Raw genomic sequence first — 20,418 nt, forward strand, 5'->3', positions numbered from 1 at the left:
TACAGCATTCTCCTACATGTATTCTCCTACAGCATTCTCCTACAGTATTCTCCTACAGTATTCTCCTACAGTATTCTCCTACAGTATTCTCCTACAGCATTCTCCTACATGTATTCTCCTACAGTATTCTCCTACAGCATTCTCCTACATGTATTCTCCTACAGCATTCTCCTACAGCATTCTCCTACAGCATTCTCCTACATGTATTCTCCTACAGCATTCTCCTACAGCATTCTCCTACAGTATTCTCCTACAGCATTCTCCTACAGCATTCTCCTACAGCATTCTCCTACAGTATTCTCCTACAGTATTCTCCTACAGCATTCTCCTACATGTATTGTCCTACAGCATTCTCCTACATGTATTCTCCTACAGTATTCTCCTACAGCATTCTCCTACATGTATTCTCCTACAGCATTCTCCTACAGCATTCTCCTACATGTATTCTCCTACAGCATTCTCCTACAGTATTCTCCTACAGTATTCTCCTACAGCATTCTCCTACAGCATTCTCCTACAGCATTCTCCTACAGCATTCTCCTACATGTATTCTCCTACAGTATTCTCCTACAGCATTCTCCTACATGTATTCTCCTACAGCATTCTCCTACAGCATTCTCCTACAGCATTCTCCTACAGTATTCTCCTACAGCATTCTCCTACATGTATTCTCCTACAGCATTCTCCTACATGTATTCTCCTACAGCATTCTTCTACATGTATTCTCCTACAGCATTCTCCTACATGTATTCTCCTACAGCATTCTCCTACATGTATTCTCCTACAGCATTCTCCTACATGTATTCTCCTACAGTATTCTCCTACAGTATTCTCCTACAGCATTCTCCCACATGTATTCTCCTACAGCATTCTCCTACAGCATTCTCCTACATGTATTCTCCTACAGCATTCTCCTACAGTATTCTCCTATTCTCCTACAGCATTCTCCTACAGTATTCTCCTACAGTATTCTCCTACAGCATTCTCCTACATGTATTGTCCTACAGTATTCTCCTACAGCATTCTCCTACATGTATTCTCCTACAGCATTCTCCTACAGCATTCTCCTACAGCATTCTCCTACATGTATTCTCCTACAGCATTCTCCTACAGCATTCTCCTACAGTATTCTCCTACAGCATTCTCCTACAGCATTCTCCTACAGTATTCTCCTACAGTATTCTCCTACAGCATTCTCCTACATGTATTGTCCTACAGCATTCTCCTACATGTATTCTCCTACAGTATTCTCCTACAGCATTCTCCTACATGTATTCTCCTACAGCATTCTCCTACAGCATTCTCCTACATGTATTCTCCTACAGCATTCTCCTACAGTATTCTCCTACAGCATTCTCCTACATGTATTCTCCTACAGCATTCTCCTACATGTATTCTCCTACAGCATTCTTCTACATGTATTCTCCTACAGTATTCTCCTACATGTATTCTCCTATGGTTCTGGAGCCCAGAAGTCCGAGGTGGGTCTTGTGGGCTAAAATCCAAGTGTCAGCGAAGCCACGTCCCCTCTGCCGGTTTCAGAGGAGACTCCATTCCTTGCCTTCAACTTCTAGAGGCTGCCAGCACTCCTCGGCTCACAGCCACGTCTCCACCCTCTGCTTCCACGGTCACTTCTCCTCTGACTCCCGCCATCCTCCTTCCCTCCCATGAGGACCCTTGGGACTCCACCGAGCCCACCTGGATACTCCAGGACACACTCCTCATCCCAAGGCCCTGAACTGAACTGCAGCTGCCAAGTCCCTTCTGCTATATAAAGGTGACATAGTCACAGGTTCTAGGATTAGGATATGAACTTTTGGGTGGGGGGTGGCAGGGATCATTATTCTCCCACCACAGCAGAGAGAAGGCAGCCTACATTAACTGTCTTCTTCCTGCTTTCTCCAATTTATATTTCAACCTGCTGGGGGAGAACAGGCTCCAGTAGCCAGTCCCTTCCCCTCTGAGCAGGACAGTCCCCAGGAAGAGCAGCACCACCCTGACCTGAGCGCCCCACAAGCCACCCCTGCCCTTCGGAGGCCTCCCTCCCCAGTGCTTTGCCGACGCCCACGTGACAGCCGGAGTGGGGGTCGGGGGTTGGGGGAGTTCAGAGAGGGCTGGGGTCTGAATGTGCTCTTGGCATGCCTCTACCTCCCTCTCGGCCCCCTGACAGAATTGGGGTTTTGCTGTGGATGTGGACAGAATGGCCCCCCTTAGGGCAGTCTGGCAGCAAACCTAGGCCCACTGACTTCCCATCAGGAGCAAAGTCCATTACCCTCAAAACATCCCATAAGGTCAACTCACCACTCGGGGGTCGTGTTCTTTCTCCAGCACAGGGATCAGGCCAGTCGTGAGAATGTACACACCTGAGGCAGCACACAGCATCCCGTGAGGGGACCACAGGAAGCCCCACTCAGGGGGTCCTGCAGGACTGATGTGGGGACTGTCTGCCCGCACCCACCCCCCACAAGAAGGCAAGTGGCCACCTGAGGGGCAGTCCCTCCTTCTGAGGATCCTTCAAGCCAAATGTTCCTTTTCCCAGGACTGGAAGAAAGATGCCTTAGAGCCTCATGTATCGACAGGAAAAGATGTCCACACTACAGGAATACAGGAAGGGAAAAAGAAAACTGCCAAACAGTAGATGGGTCCACTTCGCAGAAGAAAAAATGCATCTATATGTCCATTCTGTGCACAGAAAAATATGAAGATGAAATTTAGCAATACCGCTAAATTAGGTCTCAAGGCTGGAATTCAGTAAAATTTTTCCTTCCTTTGCTATACATTTCTGCACTGTTTGGATTTGAGTATTTTTACAATGAGCATATAACTTTATGGTTATTTCTTCAATCAAGAAATATACATATAACATTTCTAATGGAATGAGAAAAACACTGAAGTGTATGTGACGTGGAAACACATTCCTAATATATATGGAATGAGAAATTACAAAACAGTGGGAACAACACTATTCCATTTTGGTGAGGAAAGATGTGTCAAGATGAAGAGAAAATGTCTGCAAGGATCAGAGTGATGCCCTGAAAGGTTAAAAATGCTCGTCTCTGAATGGTGGGATTATCGTTTCTATATTCTTCTTATACATGCCTGTATTTTTTTAAACAATGAATGTTTATTACTCTGTGTTTACAAAAAAGGGAGAGTTTAAAGCCCCTTACCCCAAAGTGAGGCAGGAATCAAGTCAGGGGCTTAAAGTGGTGAGCCCTGGGCTCTTTTCTGGGCTACGCCATGGAGTTTCGTGTGACCAGCTCTCACCACAGCTTCCTGCACTGCCCGCGACGTGGCCTGCATCCAGCTCGCAGGAGCTGCCTGGCATCGTGGGAAGGGTCCTGGAGGTGGATCCAGGGGCCTCCCTCTGAACCCTGGCTCTGGCACTTACCAGCGGTGTGACCGTAGGCAAGTGCAGTGGCATTTTCAGGAGATAATAGCTGGCCAGCCCACCTCACAGGATCAGAGGAGTTTGTGGTGAAATAAAAATGTGTGCATGTCCTGTGAGGACTGGAAAGTTCTCTGTGCAGGCCGCCTTTGTCCTGCTCTTGCTGTATTATCATTTGTGATTCTGAGTTGTGACTTTCATCCCAGACAGCATTCTTAGTTGTTCACAGCCCAATGTATTTGTAGGAGCCTGCCTTGTTCGTATTTGTGGATTTGTAAAGTCTCCTGAACCCTGGGTCGCTAACAGCTGTTAACCTCCAGCCAGTGGTCTTGGACTTTCTTTGTATTCACCGCCGGTGGCTTTCTCTGTGATTTAATTTATGACAAGTAGTAGAAAGGACTTCTGCCAAAAGCGATCTGCCGCATCAGCTTGCCCTGACGGATTGTCATAAATGGCTCTTGTGAGGAAGGGAAATGAAAGCCAGCGGCTGGGCTGGCTCTGCTGCCTGCGAAGGGCACCTCCTCTCTCCTCTCAGGATGGCGAGAGCTGGGGTGAGCCCCTTTGCACCTATCCTCCCTGCCTGGGAGGTGCTCAGCTCTCATTCCCAGTCACCTGCAGGAGGGCTGCCTGGGTCGCTTGTCCCTGCCAAGTACTCTCTCCTCTAGGGGACTGCCAAGTAGCAGGTGCTTTTAAAAAAACTCTTAGAGAAACACAGTAATAATCTGCTAAAATAATACACAATATATAAGTATATATGTGCATACATATGTGTGTACACATATATGTGGGTGTGTATATATATATAAACTCTTACTGAAAGAATTAGTTATAGAATCCCAGAGAGGTTCAGTGACTTATCCAAAGTCCCAGCAAGTTCATACAACGTGGAAAACAGATGGCGCATCTCCCTTTTCTTGAGTCACGTAGCCATGCTGCATGCCAATCCATGCCAAGGAGAAGGAAGGTACCCATTCTGCAGGTCATTCTTTCCTCAGTGAACATGGCGCCAGTTGCTCCTTGCCCACCTCACACAGATCCAAACAGGCCTGTCATTAACACGTGAGCCAACGTCACTCTCCTGCCCCCAAAGTCCTTCAACACTCTGGTCCCCCATTGAATTAAGCAAAAAACTCCTCAGCCTGGTGCAGTAGACTTCTTTGGGAAACATGCCCCATTCCCCCTTTTTAGGGGTAGGCCCCAAACACATCCTGTTTATAACAACAACAAACACATAACTGAGTCTTTGCCCTGGGCCAGGTGCTGCGTTTGTCCCATGTGCCCAGTCCACGGGCAGATGGACTGGGCCAGGGGGGTGACACCTGGTCCAAGCTGTCCCACCCAAACTCTCCCTACAAGAGTGTGAAAATGGAATGCTGAACGGAGGACAGGTGACTCAGTGGCAGCCATATGTGACCCAGATGCAAGGAAAAGCAGAGACGGAGTGAATGAAGCAGTTGTGACGAGAGTCCATGGACACAATAGTCCCAGGGAAACAGAAGGTCACCTCAGCTGCTGACAGGTTCTCCTGTCCTGTCCCTAGCCCTCCCAAAGCCCAGCTGTGTCTCTGCCATTGAGTTCTGTGAGGGCTGCCCTTGTAGCCCACTAATAAATTATTTTTTTGTTTAGTCTTCCTTTGTGGGTTCCTGTTACTTCTGACCACACAAAACCTAAGACACTTGGCTTGTCTCAGTTAGGAAGTCCACCAATTCTCCCAGGATAACCAGCTACCCTTTAAAATAAGAATGTCTCCTGGGCACGGTGGCTCACGCCTGTAATTCCAGCACTTTGGGAGGCCGAGGCGGGTGGATCACTTGAGGTCAGGAGTTCAAGACCAGCCTGGCTAACATGGCGAAACCCTGTCTCTACTAAAAATACAAAAATTAGCCGGGCATGGTGGCCCACACCTGTAGTCCCAGCTACTCGGGAGGCTGAGGCAGGAGAATCGCTTGAACCCGGGAGGCGGAGGTTGCAGTGAGCTGAGATTGTGCCACTGCACTCCAGCTTGGGCAACAGAGTGAGATTCCATCTCAAAAATAAATAAATAAATAAATAAATAAATAAGAATGTCTCTGGACAGACACAGGAGGGGCATTGTTATAAACGGTTAATGGGTGCTTTTAGTCATTCATATCTTCGTGTGAACCAGGTCAACAACTTCCTTTCCTCTAAGACTTCCTATTAATATCAGGGACATTTGGGTGATTCAAGGTTTTGATGAGAGAAAAAGATATTTTAGAGTACAGAATCCCACGGGAGGGCAGGCCTGGGAGGAGGGAAGGCACCTTCAGCTACTGGAAAAGTTGCCCAAGGTTAGTCCTGCTCCCAGTAATAAGGAAAATAATTCATTATCATTATGACTCATTAGTATTTTTAATTTACACAATGCCTTTCTTCCAAGGAACTCATTATGTCGATGGAGGTTCATTACGAGAAAGAGATCTGGCAGTGGAATTTATGTTGGACATAGTCTTCTAAATATGGCAACAAGAACTTTTATTACATGGGTACATGACTTGAAGCAAATCTCTCTATCAACTAATTAAGAAGGGAGGTAAAACTGTGTGGAGCACAGGTGATGCTGAAGGAGAGATGCCGCGTGTTCTTAGAGCACCGTGAAACCCATGTCTGCATCCTCCAAATACTAAATTCATAGTATTTCTGAAATTATATATCTTGAGTATGACATTTTAGTAGCATTAAAGGTAATTATTTTTAATGAGAAAAATATATTACAATTTGTAAATTTAGCATAGGAAAACTGATTGGCATTTCTATTAAGAAACCTTCAAAGCCACCTTGAATTAAAGCTACTTTGGTTACTAGCCAATGGGTTATGTGCTTCCATCCACGCTACTATCTGACAGAGAAAATCATGGTCTTGCTGTCCCTGGGAAGTTTCTGGTGTTAATTTTAAAGGAGCAGATAGCTGTACTGGTGAACACCATTTGGTACTTCTTTTGTACAGTAACAAAAACATAGTGAGCCTGGGGGGCTCACACACTAATCTCACACATTATATAAAGATGATTTCAAAGATTACATTACCTGGAGAAGACAGCAGGACAGAGTCCCAGAGGAAATGAGCTATTAGAAGACATTGAAGGCACTGGCTTCCTATGGGGTATTCTTGGTTTGGGCTCAGAGAGTGGTTAGCGTGAGTCAGGCCTTCCCCTTTGCCCCCAACCTCAACTCATCCGCGCCACCTTATCCAGTTCCATGCACTGAACAAGTATTTATCAAGGGCCCACTGAGTGCCAGACTCAGCGCTAAGTACTCAGGACACAGACTGAGGGCGCCCTGCCCTCCACCAGGCATTCGCAGGCATTACACATGTTACTACGTGACTAACCTACACTCACGGTCGAGGTAAGTGCTAGAGTGCTATGGGCACATGGGGGTGAGATGGGGGGGAGGTGTCAGGTTCTGCATGAACTGTGAAGGGACATTTCAGCTAAGACCTGGAGAAGAGGAGGGAACGGGCAGGTAGAGGGCTGGGGATGGGAAGAAGGGCTGCAGGTATGGAGCACAGCCTGTGCAAAGAGGCCCTGAGGCTGGAGAGTGCAACCAGGGCAGCTGCAGCCGAGTGAGCATGGTAGAGGGTAGGGCAATGTGCGGCTGCAGCCTCCAAGGGCAACGCCAGAGACACTCACCTCATATGAAACCAAGGGGTGACTTTAAGCAGAAGGAAACAGATTTGCATGCAAAAGGACCACTCTGTCAGCCTTATGGAGGAAGCTTCTGTTTGGGAGGTGGGTACAGGAGGGCACCCAGGGCCCCATATTACTCCACTACATCACAGTGATCACAGTGGCTTGGGCAGAGGGGTCGCAATGGAGCCGAAGAGCAGGAGACAGACTGGGGACACGTTGTGCAGGGAGTCCAAAGGCACCATCACTGCTTGGATATGAGAAGTGAGGGGGTGTCAAGGACAAGCGGTGACGGAGATGATGCTAGCCACTGGGGTGGGGCCCATTACAGGAGCAGACCGGTGCGGGACTAAGGCTTCAGTTTTGGACATGCTGAGGCTGAGGTGTTTGAGATCTGGACCTGGAACTCAGAAGAGAGATCTGGGCTGGAAGGGGGCCCTTGGGAGCCAGGCACATGATGGCACTGGGGCAAGGATGACATCCCAACAGAGAGTGGGAGGAGAAAGGAGGGTACAGGATTGGTCTGGGAGGGATGCCAACATTTAAAGTCCCTGCAGACACGCTGCAGCTGGCTAAGGAGGTTGAGAAGGAGCCAACCTCCGAGGGTGGAATCACAGGCGGCTCGGAGGCCATCGCGCTATGGGAACATGGACAGCTGTGCCCAGTGCTGCCTATGGATATGGTAGAGGTGCGCTCTCCAGAACCAGGAATATCAGGGCCATAGGTGACCTCAGCACGAGAGTGGCCAAAGGTCAGGGAGATAAGCCGACTGGAGTGAGCTGCACGATGCCCCGGACTCGGGGAGCATGAGAGGCTGGTGGAGGAAGTGCTGTGGAGGCTCTTCTCCAGGGCCTAGCCAGGTGACTGATGTCACCCCCTGCTGTCACAGCTGCAGTATGGGGGGGGTCCTATGTGCTTCACTGAGATGTATGAAAGAACCTGCTGTACTGCAGGGAGAACCCGAGTGTGGGCACTTGGGCCTCAGCTCATTAAAAGGACAAAGGTGCTTATTTGGGATTTTGTTTAGAAAATTCCTCAGATGAATGTTTGTTACCAGCACACCTTTAAAACACTCACCAAATCCCAGCCAGTTAATTAGGTAAGGTCCTGGCCCACAGGAGGACTTGGATTTGGAGCCGGTGCTCCTAGGCCAGGAGACCTAGAAGGGCAGACACCACAGAGCCTCGCAAGGACTCTGCACCGCCATGGAGCTGCCCAGAAGGAAGAGGGGGCCAGAGTGGGGTGCATGGCGTGGCCCAGGAGACTCAAGTCTGGGAAGCTTTTGTGTCTCATCAAAAGCAGCTTCCATGGCTGGCAGAAAACCAAAAATCAATGGGAATATGATCTCTGACTTCTGAGCTTGTCCATTCTCTCTCCTTAGGAGGGCTCCCCGGTGCAGTTTAAACCAAGAGCCTCACCTGGGACCCTTCTAGGGGTCAAGGGGAAATGGGGTTCCTAGGAGCTCCAGACTCCACCAGCCTCCCCTGTGGCCTGAAATCTGTCCCCACCTCAAGCTGAGGACACAGTCTCCCCAACAGCAGCTCACCTGTTACTGAGGACGAGCATCAAGAAACAATCATAATGAATAATATGCTTCTTAGGACGGAACAGACTCACTACATGCCAGGCATTGAGCTGAAAGTTACAATGCTTTCTTTTTTCTTGTTGATATAATATATATATAATTTTTTAACATAAAGTAAAATCTGTGTGTGCGTGTGTGTGTGCGTGTACACAGTTCTGAACTGTGACAGATGCAGTCATGTAACTATGCATTAGACTATGGTATGATTCAGAAGAACTCTATCACCCCAGATGTTCCCTCACAGCCACTCACATTCCCTTTGTAGTCACACCCTCATCCTGCCCCTAACCACTCCCTAATCCCACCCCTGCAGCCTCTGACCTCTTCTTAGCCCCCTAGGTTGCCTTTTCCAGAATGTCCTATAAATGGAATCACAGTCTGCACCCCTTGGGGTCTGGCTTGACTTTGGCTGGTGCATCTAAGAGTCACTCACATTGTTTTGTACACTGACATTTTGTGCCTTTTTATTGCTGAATCACATTCCATTGAATGGGAGTGCCAGTTTATCTATTCACCATATATCTGGGCTGACTCCTGTTTGGGGCGATTATGAATAAGCTGCTATAAACATTTGTGTGCATATTTTTGTGTGCACACAGGTTATTTCTCTTTGGTTAAATATCTTACAAGTCTTTTTTAAATCTTCACTTCTGGCCTATAAAAGTATCATCATCCCTATTTTACAGAATGGGAAAGTAAGGCTTGGGGAGGTTGAGGACATTCGTACAGAGTCAGGTAACTGGAGGAGCTGGACTTCAACCCTGCTCAGTGCAGCCACTGTGACTGAGCACCTCCTGAGAGCCAGGTGGATTCTGCCCTCAAGGATCCATGCTCTTTCTTGCCCATGGGTGGGCAAGAAACCCACCCATCAGCAGGTGGCTTCTGCTGAGCCACAATAGGCACACACAGGGGTCCATGGGAGCCCAGAGGGGAGCATCTGACCAGGCTCAGGGGGAGGAATGTGTCCAGCAGGGAGGAGCAGTATGAGTTAGCCAGGTAGGGGACATTCCAGGCAGGGGAGCAGCAGGACAAAAGCATAGAGATAGCACTGCCAGTGGCAAGTTCCAAAATTAGAGGCTGACTGCTACATGGTCCATGTAGGAAAATAATGGGAAATACATTTGGACAGGAGGTGGGGTCTGCTAACAAAGGACTTTAATTCCAGGTTAAGGAATCTGGATGTTAAAACAACATTAGCTGCCATTTCTACAGTGCTACTTCCCAGACTGTGTGCCTTTCTGGGAGCCTTGAAGGTTTGTGAGCTGGAAGATCTTAGGAACAAAACAGTGCATGAGGATAGCTCAGGTAAAGGTTATTGATAAGTAAGAATGCCTGGCACCAAACGCATGCCCTGTCTAAGGAAGCATTCTGCCTTGGAAGCACTGTTCTCTGTTTTCCTCTGAGTCTCCGTACCAATCTCCCTTCATGGATGAAAAGAGAGTTTTACCACATGATTACTGAAATCATATATGTGTCTAATTTCCCCACTAGGCCAGCAGTCCGTTCCATTTCTCTATCCTCATAACCGGTCACAGCATCTGGCATAAAATGGGCCCTTTATAAATGTTTATGTAACAAGCCAGGCGCAGTGGCTCATGCCTGTAATCCCAGCAATTTGGGGGGCCGAGGCAGGTGGATCACCTGAAGTCAGGAGTTCAAGACCAGCCTGACCAACATAGTGAAACCCCATCTCTACTAAAAATAAAAAAGTTAGATGGATGTGGTGGCATGCACCTGTAATCCCAGCTACTCAGGAGGCTGAGGCAGGAGAATTACTTGAGCCCAAGAGATGGAGGTTGCAGTAAGCTGAGATCATGCCACTACATTCCAGCCTGGGTGACAGAACGAGGCTCTGTCTCAAAAAAAACAAAATGTTTATGGAACAAATAAGGTGCCTTTGTTCATTAGGTATTTTGATTAATAAATAGTTAACATATTAAACTCAGGTGACCCATTTTCAAAGAATTAGAATGTAAAAAAAACAAAAAAACAAAAAACCCTTGTGGCAGATTATTGTTCAATATTCATTCTCCCCTCGCCACCTCTGTGGGAGAAGTACACTTCTCTGATTCTTGATTTGGAGCTCTGTGAAATGATTTGCTTTGATTAACTGGATATCTGCTGATTTCTGGACTGGTTAACTGGATATCATGTCCAGTTAATCAAAGGGGCTTGGATGCAAGCAGAGGCTTGGAATTGCTCGCACACCTGGGCCTCTGCCATTGCCCTGAGAATATACCTTGGCCAGAATACGCCTTGGTCCAAGGAGGATGCAAGATATTTGACACATACTCCATACCAAACCTGCAGCTTGGAGACACACAGCTGAGCCCAGCTGAGATCAGCCTGCTCAATAGATCTGCAGAAGAGTCAGCAAGAATGCATGCTTATCATTGTACACTCCTGAGATTTTGGAGTTGTTTCACAGCAATAGCTGACGATACAACCCTACACTAAAAAATGCCCCAATCACAATTTTGTTGTCCTTTGTTTAAGAAGTGAGTCACAGATTGGTTTTAGACTACCTCTGAGCCTCAGTTTCCTCATTTGTAAAATCTGTAAAATGGTTATGAGACTGAATGAGAGAATCCAAGAAAAGCCTTCAGTGCAGCCTGCAGCACAGGGACTGTGCTCAATATGTGCTATTGTTATGAAAGCGTCTCTGGACCTGGGGTCCCTGTGTCGGACAGCAGCTCTCACTAGTTACTGGGATGTGCCCTAGGAGGGCGCCACGTAACAGAATGTCAAGCCACAACACTCTCTGTCTCCCGACATACATCCTTCCAAAGTGACCTAAGGTGAACTTCCTCGCCTCCTGTCAAAGAGCTAAGGCACCACTGCCTGTTTATCACAGTCAATTAATTGGTGACGCAGCTGTCCTGGTGGAGATAGAATCAGTGTCCTCGTCTTGTGTCCTGTGGTGAGAGAGGCTAAGATGCGGGTGAGAGTTTTAATCTGCTAACGCTAGGCTGTGGCAAGCTGCCAGCAGGGCACTTAGCTCAGCCTCCCCGCCCTCCCCCTCCCATCTGTCTTCACTCCTCATGGACTCTTAATGCCACTGAATGCTAACAGGCAAAACGTATGTGACTGGAGGAGACCTGAAACAAAGGGGTGAGAACAGCCACCCAACAGAAGCTGTCTCCTGCAATCTCTTCCCCTCCATGGCTCAACTGCGCATCAACTGACCCAGGGCAGCTCGCTTTTGTCCCTCAGTAGAATATGAAAATCTCTCCAGTCCCCACCCGCCCCCACAAAAGGCTAAGAATTATTCTTTCCAAACTATCTAATTCATACACTGTGATGTCTCAATAAAGCCGTGTGCAGGCATGGGTGCTGAAGGCATTTTGCATTTAACTATTCTACCAGCTTCAAAACCCTTAGGATCCAGTGATAAATCCTGCGAATGCTGAGGTTTACACTCTCCTCAGAGTATCAGGAACCTACTGGTGTTTGGCTGGAGATTGCAAATGTTTCTGACGGCTCATGTGAATCTTAGAAAATAGAAAACAACCTATCCCACATTACATAATCAGGCCAGGAAAACATGTTTCATATTAGAATGGCAGCCAGCAATTTTCCAGGACTCGGACAAGGGTCCAGGTTTTTTGTCTGGCCTGGTCCTGCTGAGGAATGACAGCACTTTAACCTCTCTGTATCTCCTTATCTCTCAAGCAAAGACCCATGGAGCTGCCCCTCTGCGCTGGCATGCCTCTTTGTGTATTGTAGTATTTCTTTCATTCGAGGATGAATATCAAAGCCTGAGAATTATTACGCTTCTCAGAGAGGTTGGAATAATCAGTAAGATGTTTCTAACACAAACAGGAAATGAAAATGAAGAGATAGCAAGGTCTTTAGAAGCAGGCTGGATCCTTACAAAGGTGCAACATAACCAGCTGAATAAACAAATAGACAGTCCCCTTAGAGTCTATCAAGCCTGTCCACATTCCCAAGCAAGGCCAAGGCCCCCAGATTACCCTCCTTTTCATCTTCCAAAACCTTTGAGCTTCTCTGAGAGGTGCCCCCAGCCCCAGCCCAGCCTCCCCTGGCATAGCTGGTCACCCCCTCCCAGTACTTCTTAGCACTTATTTAGGATAACACGGTGATGGGGTGAGGGAGGACATGCTGGGATGGGTGGAACTGTGCGCTGGTAATGAGCGTGAGTCGTGGAGGAAGTCAGACCGAGGTTCACATTCTGGCTCCTCCACTTGACCTTGGGCAAGTGAAACAATCTATCTCAGCCTCAGTTTCCTCATCTGTGATGTAGGACTACCTCCATCATAGCACTAAATTAAATATAATTATATATCTTATATGAAAAAGTATAAATATATATAATTATATAAAAATATATACAAATATATAATTATATATTTCTATATAATTATATATTATAATTTATAATTTATAATTATATATTATAATTTATATAATTATATATTATAATTTATAATATATAATTATATATTATAATTTATAATATATAATTATATATTATAATTTATAATATATAATTATATATTATAATTTATAATATATAATAATATATGATAATTTATAATATATAATAATATATGATAATTTATAATATATAATTATATATGATAATTTATAATATATAATTATATAAAATACATAATTCTATATATAAATATATAATACATAATTCTATATAAATATATAATACATAATTCTATATAAATATATATAATACATAATTCTATATAAATATATATAATTACATAATTATATATAAATATATTATATATAAATATATATAATTACATATATAAATATATTTATATATTTAATATATAATTACATATATAAATATATTTATATATTTAATATATAATTACATATATAAATATATTTATATATTTAATATATAATTACATATATAAATATATTTATATATTTAATATATAATTACATATATAAATATATTTATATATTTAATATATAATAATATATATTATATTATATATTTATTAATAGTTATATATTAATATATAATATATATTATATAAAAATATATAATATATAATTACATATATAAATATATAATATATAATATATATAAATATAATATATATTATATAATATATATAATATAATTATATAATATATATTATATAATTATATATAATATAATTATATAATATATATTATATAATTATATATATTAAAATATATATAATATACATATATATGCAACTCTCACTCGTGGCCCGGCTGCAGCGAACACTTAGCAGAATTTTGTCAGATGGTGGGTGGATGGGTGAGCAAAAGAGCTGGCTTCATCCTGTGAGGTAGCACAAAGCCCAGTACTTGGAAGGACCCTGCACCTGGTTCAATGCTCTGTGGTCGCTGCATTGAAATCCTTAATAATTTTTTAACATGGAGCCTCGCATTTCCATTTGGTGCTGGACTCTGCAAATTACGTAACCAGTCCTGCAGAACAGTGCCTTGGGGCCAGCTGCGGCACTCTGGGAGTCTCAGCTCTCCCATCAAGTTATGAGCCAAACTCTAGCATGACCCCACATTTTGGTACTTTGGGTCATTTCAGCAGAGATACCATATTTGGAACAAAGTCAGTGACGAAAATATTTTGTACTAAACCTGTGCCATTTCATACAAGCTTCCAGGTATATTTGTTTTGAAAAATGCAACCTCATCACTGGGGAGAAGGCATCTTCCCACTCCTAGCCTTTCTTTCCTTGAGAAAAGAGTGCAATTAGGGTGAGTTCTTTCTCCCTTGGACCTTCTTCCATCTGCCAGGGAGATGGAGCATGTTTCCACAGTAAATTTAGGCTGGGCACAGTGACTCACACCTGTAATCCCAATACTTTGGGAGGCTGAGGCAGGAGGATCGCTAGAGGCCAGGAGTTTGAGACTAGCCTGGGCAACATAGTGAGACCCCCACCTCAACAACAACAAAAAATTTTTCATTAAAAAAATTAGGCATGGTGGTACATGCCTGTAGTCCTAGCCACTTGGGAGGGTGAGGTGAAAGGATTGCTTGAACCCAGGAGTTCGAGGCTGCAGTGAGCCATGATCACATCACTGCACTCTAGCCAGGGCAACAGAACAAGATCCTGTCTCAAAAAAAAAAAATAGTAAATTTAGTAAATTTGGGGACAATGAGCGGGGCTTGCTCAGTTCTGCTCATCCCCTTCTCCTCTTTCTGGGGAAGAAGAGAAGGGGAGTCCCCGGTGACCAGGTAGGTGAATCCTTCTAATTCTTGGGTTCCATATGAGGAAACCCATTTGGCTCTTGCACTGAGCCATGCCCTTCAACCAGCCTTATCAGTAACAACAGTGATATGTTGGCTTTCAACTGTTATTCCATCGGCTTACTCAATTTCTTCAGTTCTTGGTTGGGAATAGGGTTGCTATATATTGGACACTCTCAATGACTCCAACAACCACCAAAACCCCTGCCATCCATCTTGTGACCTAGAACAACACTTAATTAAAACACCCCCCTCACTACAAGGAAGTAGGATAGGTCCTGGGAAGAGTGTTGGATTCACTGCATCTCAAAATTGAAAGGCCCCTTGGCTTGAGAAGGAGAAACTCCAAGGAGACTAAAAGCATAGTACATTAGTTCTCAATCTTTAGTGTGCACCAGAATCATCCAGAAGGCCTGTCAAACTGGATTTAACTCTTGGCCTCATTCCAGAGTTTCAGATTCTGTAGATCTGGGTGGGGAATCTAAGAATGTGCATGTCTATCAAGTTCCCAGGTGATGCTGAGGCTGCTGGTCTGGGAACCCCACTTGGAGAGCCACTGGCCTGATATAAAATGACTTCACTCTGCTATTACAGAGTAGCAACCAGAGCCCAGGTATCCTGTGCTCTAGCCAATGCGCTTCTCGGTCCATCTTCTTGCCCATTGGTTGCACCTTCCTTAGCCCTGGCTGGAAGTTCCCTTGGCTGTAGTTTTTAGACTTGCACTCAACACTTAAGCTGAACTTGCTCTCCTCTTCAAAATAATGTCTATAAACAGCCTAGCGCTTCCTAGGAAAAAAACACTTCAATACTAAGTATTTCTGGCACCAACACCTATTATAAGAAACATGAAAAGAGAAAGTGTTTTATGAAGAAAAATAAGTACAATTCAGAATAAACTTAAAGCAAATGTCATCAGGCCCAGGACCAAGAACCAAAAAAGTTGGTCAATTTTTTTTTTTATCCTTCTATGGTACATTCTATGTTTATTTTGCTAAAAACAAATAAGAAAGCTTGTACTTACCCAGAGTATTGGTAGCAAAGTTTTTTTCAAGTCCATCTTCTGTGAGCTCTCTTTTATTGACCATGCAACCTGCATTATTGATCTAAAAATTATAGTTCCCATTTCAAAATAAAGAAAAATAGGGCCAAAAGACCTATTTCCATCCCCACACCTCCACTACCCCACCCCCAGCTCTTTCTCAACTTTCAAGTGACAATGACAATTTGCTCAACTGATTCTTCACTCCAAACCCTTTGCAGGAAAATACCACTTGTGCAAAGGATTCAGCCACAGAACTGTGCAAAGATCGCCAAGTGAGACAGCTTGGCCAGGCAACCTAATTCATGAGAGAGTGCTCTGGAAATTCATCTAGTCCAGAACGGTCCAATAGAAATATCTAATCTTAAGATTTCTAGTAGCCACATTAAAAAGGTAGTAAGAAACTAGTAAAATTAATTTAATAATATATTTAACCAAATGTATCCAAAATAGCACCATTTTAACATGTAATCAATATAGAATATTAATGAGATGGCATACATAATTTTTTTCAGGCTTTGAAACCTGCTAATTTATACACTTACAACACATCTCAGTTTGGACTAGCTACATTTCAAATGCTTCACAGCCATATTGGATAGCACAATTCCAGACTCTGGAACGTTTTAGAGCACATCAGAAACTCTTTGGATAGAAAAGAACTTACCTCAAAGTAGAGTATCTGGGAAGAGCACACTGGGACTCTTGCTATCTGAGTCTACCCAGGCTCTCCGTGGAGTTTTGTGCTAATTATGTTACTAAAAGATTTGCCTGTCTGCAGGAGGTATTCTTTTGGACAAAAACAGCTTCTAATTTCAACACACCAATCCCCAAATCTACAGAACCGAGAAATATTTATATACAAATCATCATTTTATAAAACATGGAACATATCTATCCTCCCACAACACCTACCCAGTGGATGGCCCGTTCCTTTCCCCACTAATCTAACCACACGCGCCTCCTCTTAAATCCAATGAGTAAACTTGATTCCATGAACAGCCCCAAGCATAAGAGAGTCTTACTAAGATTCTTCCATAAAGACACGCACACATACATATCCGTCCACATCCACTGACGGACACAATGGGCCAACATGACTTTATTCTCCACTTATGTTTACAAAGCTCACCAGAACATGGAGTTTATGTTCCTGCTTGAAATTTTCAACAAATTTCCAGATTTGCTTGGGATCAGACAAGTCCACAATGTGCAGAAAAATGTTCTAAACTAGAAAGAAAAAAAAAAAAAAAAAAAAACCCTTTTTAAAAAGATATAAACTAGCACTTTTAATTTTTAAAAAGTACATGGTTTTTAAAAAGCAAATACTTTGAAATGATATAAAACAGAAAATACCAGTCCCACTCCTCAAAAATAAACCATTGCTCACAGTTTTTTGTGAATCATCCAGAAATATTTTAAGCATATACTATATATACAATACATATATTTTAAGATATATATTTTATATATACACCACACAAATAGGATCAGACTATGCATTGTTCTACATTCATCTTTTTCACTTAACAATATGTCTTTTAGTTTTTGGTGGTAAAAACAATTTTTATTTTTTTATTTTATTGTAATAAGAATACTTAATATGAGATCTACCCTCTTAACAAAATTTCCAGCATGCTGACTAGGTACAATGTTGTACAGTGCACCTCTAGAGTTTATTCACCTTGCCTAACTGAAACTTTGTGCCCTTTAATAGTAACTCCACATTTCTCCTTTCCCCCAGCCCCTGGCAACCACCATTCCACTCTTTGGTTCTATGAATTCTGAGTACTATGGATACCTCACATAAGTGAAATCGAATAGTATTTGTCTTTCTGTGCCTGGCTTATTTAACTTGGGTTAGCTCCTCCAGGTTCATCCATGTCAATGCAGGATTTCTTTCCTTTTAAGGCTGAATGATATTCCGATGTGTGTAGGTATGTACCACATTTTCTTTGTCCATTCATCTGTCGATGGACATCTGTTTCCACATCTTGGCTATTGTGAATAATACTGCAATGGACGTGGCGGTGCTAATGGCTCTTCAGGATCCTGATTTCAATTCCCTTGGGTAAGTACCCAGAAGTGCAATTGCTGGGTCAGATGGTAGCTCTATTTTGAATTTTTTGAGGAACCTCCATACTGTTTTCCATAGAGGCTGCACCATTTTGCATTTCCACAAATGGTGTGCAAGGGTTCCAATTTCTCCATAACCTAACAAACATTTTTTGTCTTTTGTTTTTTTAACAATAGCATCCTGAGAGGTGTGAGGTGATATTTCACTCTAGTTTTGATTTGCATTTCCCTGACGACTACTGACATTGAAAGTATTTTTTCATATATGTGTTGGCCATTTGTTTTTTGTTTGTTTTTTCTTGAGAAAAAGAGTGCCATTGCACTCTGTCGCCCAGGCTAGAGTGCAGTGGCATGATTTTGGCTCACTGCAACCTCCGCCTCCCAGGTTCAAGTGATTCTCCTGCCTCAGCCTCCCAAGTAGCTGGGACTAGAGGTGCATGCCACCATGCTCAGCTAATTTTTATATTTTTAGGAGAGACGGTGTTTCACCATGTTTGCCAGGCTGGTCTTGAACTCCTGACCTCAAGTGATCTGCCTGCCTTGGCCTCCCAAAGTTCTGGGATTACAGGCATGAGCCACCGTGCCCAGCTTGTGTTGGCCATTTGTATATCTTCTTTGGAGAAATGTCTATTCAAGTCCTTAGACCATTTTCAAATCGGGTTATAAGTTATGTTGTTGTTTGTTTTGCTATCGAGTTGTAGGACTTACAAGAGGTCTTGGAGATGATTTTGTTATATATGAATCCACCCTATTCCTTTTAATGACTACATAATTTACCTTTGCATGGATATGTCAGGGTTTCCTGCTGCTGATCTTTTTTTTTTGGTCAAAAGTTTGCTCTTCAGACAGTATCTTAGGCACATCATAAATAAGATGACAACTTCTGCTGTGACCCTTAGTCCTTGCTCATGACACTTTTCAATCTCTGCCTTGTATCATGGTTATCACTGGACACAGCCACCTCCCCAGCAGGCTTAGAACTCCGTGAGTAAGGGACCCTGTCTAATGCACCGTTTCTCCTTATGGTATTACACACAGTCATAGGCATGGTAGTTCACTAACGGACCTTGGCTGTTTAAACCTTTTTCTCTGTACCCAGTACCTAAGTCCAAACTTGCATTCTTAGCATCCAACGAATGCAATGGCATCCTCTCTGAGCATCAGTGGACATACGTGACTTATCACTAACACAAGGCAGAGGGCACCTAAGTACTGAACCTACGTACTGAACCTACAGACGAGGATCTGAGCAAGAGCCACAACTCCTTTGACAAAGCAGAAAAGTTCCGTGCCCTGCCTGAGTTTCCCCATTAATCAAGCTATAAAACTCAAAGCTGTAGTCAGAATTTATTTCTACTCATCTTAAAACATATTGTTTTCTCACCTGAGACAAATGAAACAAAGCAACTCCACATTTTCATGACTCAGAAAGTCTAGTCAGGTTGAACACCATATTCAGCTTAAGCCTGGCCCAAATGAATATTCCTCTGCCTTCAAAGGATAGGAAAAATGTTGTCTGTACAGAGCTATCCTCTTTTAAAATGTCTGTGAAGGCCCTCACCCAGCCAGATCGAACAAGGCTGCTGAGTCATATCTGAGTCAGCCAGGAGCCTGTACCAATGACTGCAAACTGAGTCTAGACACCTAATCCTTCCATTTTGAGGCCTTGTCTGCAACCACCCTAAAACACCCTCCTACCAGAAAGCGCTGTGTAACATGTATACAAAATCCAGGTTAAAACAGCAACAAAACTCAAGTGAACTAAAAGCAATTCTGCTTTATACATTCCACAAGTTCTCTGAGCTTCCTGGAAGCACCTGAGATGTCTCAGAGTGAAAAGGAGGCAGCAGCAGGGAAGACAGAATCACTGTCCTAGACAAATCAGCCACGGAGCTGGTGATATGAAGCACCAAGAAAAGAGGAAGGAAATCATCTGTGTCCCTCTGAGGCAAAACAGGAGGCCACAAAGCACCCAGAAGGAGAGGCCGGCAGTCTGCTGTGGCCAGGAGAAGAACTGGAAACAGGTGCATGTGTGTAAAAGTCCCAATCTGCGGAGCCACACAATGAGAAGGCTCACCTTAGGAGCCACTGGCCCCCACTGTGATACAAGCATGGTTACTGAAATTGAACAAAACAAAACTCAACTGGGACCCTTTCTGCAGACAAGGCACCATCTATAGCGGCTGTGTGACCCAGGAGTCATGAGGTGACATCATGGGGACTGATCCCCCCATCAGAGCAGTTCCCACAATGAGCACGGTAAACAGTGCATGGAGGTGTTTTGTTAAGTAGAAATCATTCTGGAGAAATGAGGTGGTATTTCATAAAACCACTGAGGTCTTGGGAAGCTAAATCAACCATTCTCAAGAAGCCAGAAATCCACATTGGCCTGGAAGGGCTGGAGAGTCGAAACCCGTTTTTTATCGTGGTGTGTGATGTTGGTGGAGTCAA

General features: G+C 43.8%; 1 protein-coding gene across 1 annotated transcript in view; it reads right to left on the reverse strand.

The window, feature by feature from the left end:
• TMEM272 (transmembrane protein 272) overlaps window positions 1–20,418 on the reverse strand; it is a 78,115-nt gene that overhangs the window by 6,963 nt on the left and 50,734 nt on the right. Inside the window, exons 3-5 of the mRNA XM_063650897.1 lie at window positions 17,024–17,116; window positions 15,874–15,955; window positions 2,302–2,363 (exon numbers count right to left, since the gene is read on the reverse strand). Of these exons, the coding sequence (XP_063506967.1) occupies window positions 2,302–2,363; window positions 15,874–15,955; window positions 17,024–17,116 (237 nt within the window). The remainder of the gene's footprint in view (window positions 1–2,301; window positions 2,364–15,873; window positions 15,956–17,023; window positions 17,117–20,418) is intronic.

Source organism: Pongo pygmaeus, chromosome 14 (assembly GCF_028885625.2).
Source record: "Pongo pygmaeus isolate AG05252 chromosome 14, NHGRI_mPonPyg2-v2.0_pri, whole genome shotgun sequence".
NCBI lineage: Eukaryota > Metazoa > Chordata > Mammalia > Primates > Hominidae > Pongo > Pongo pygmaeus.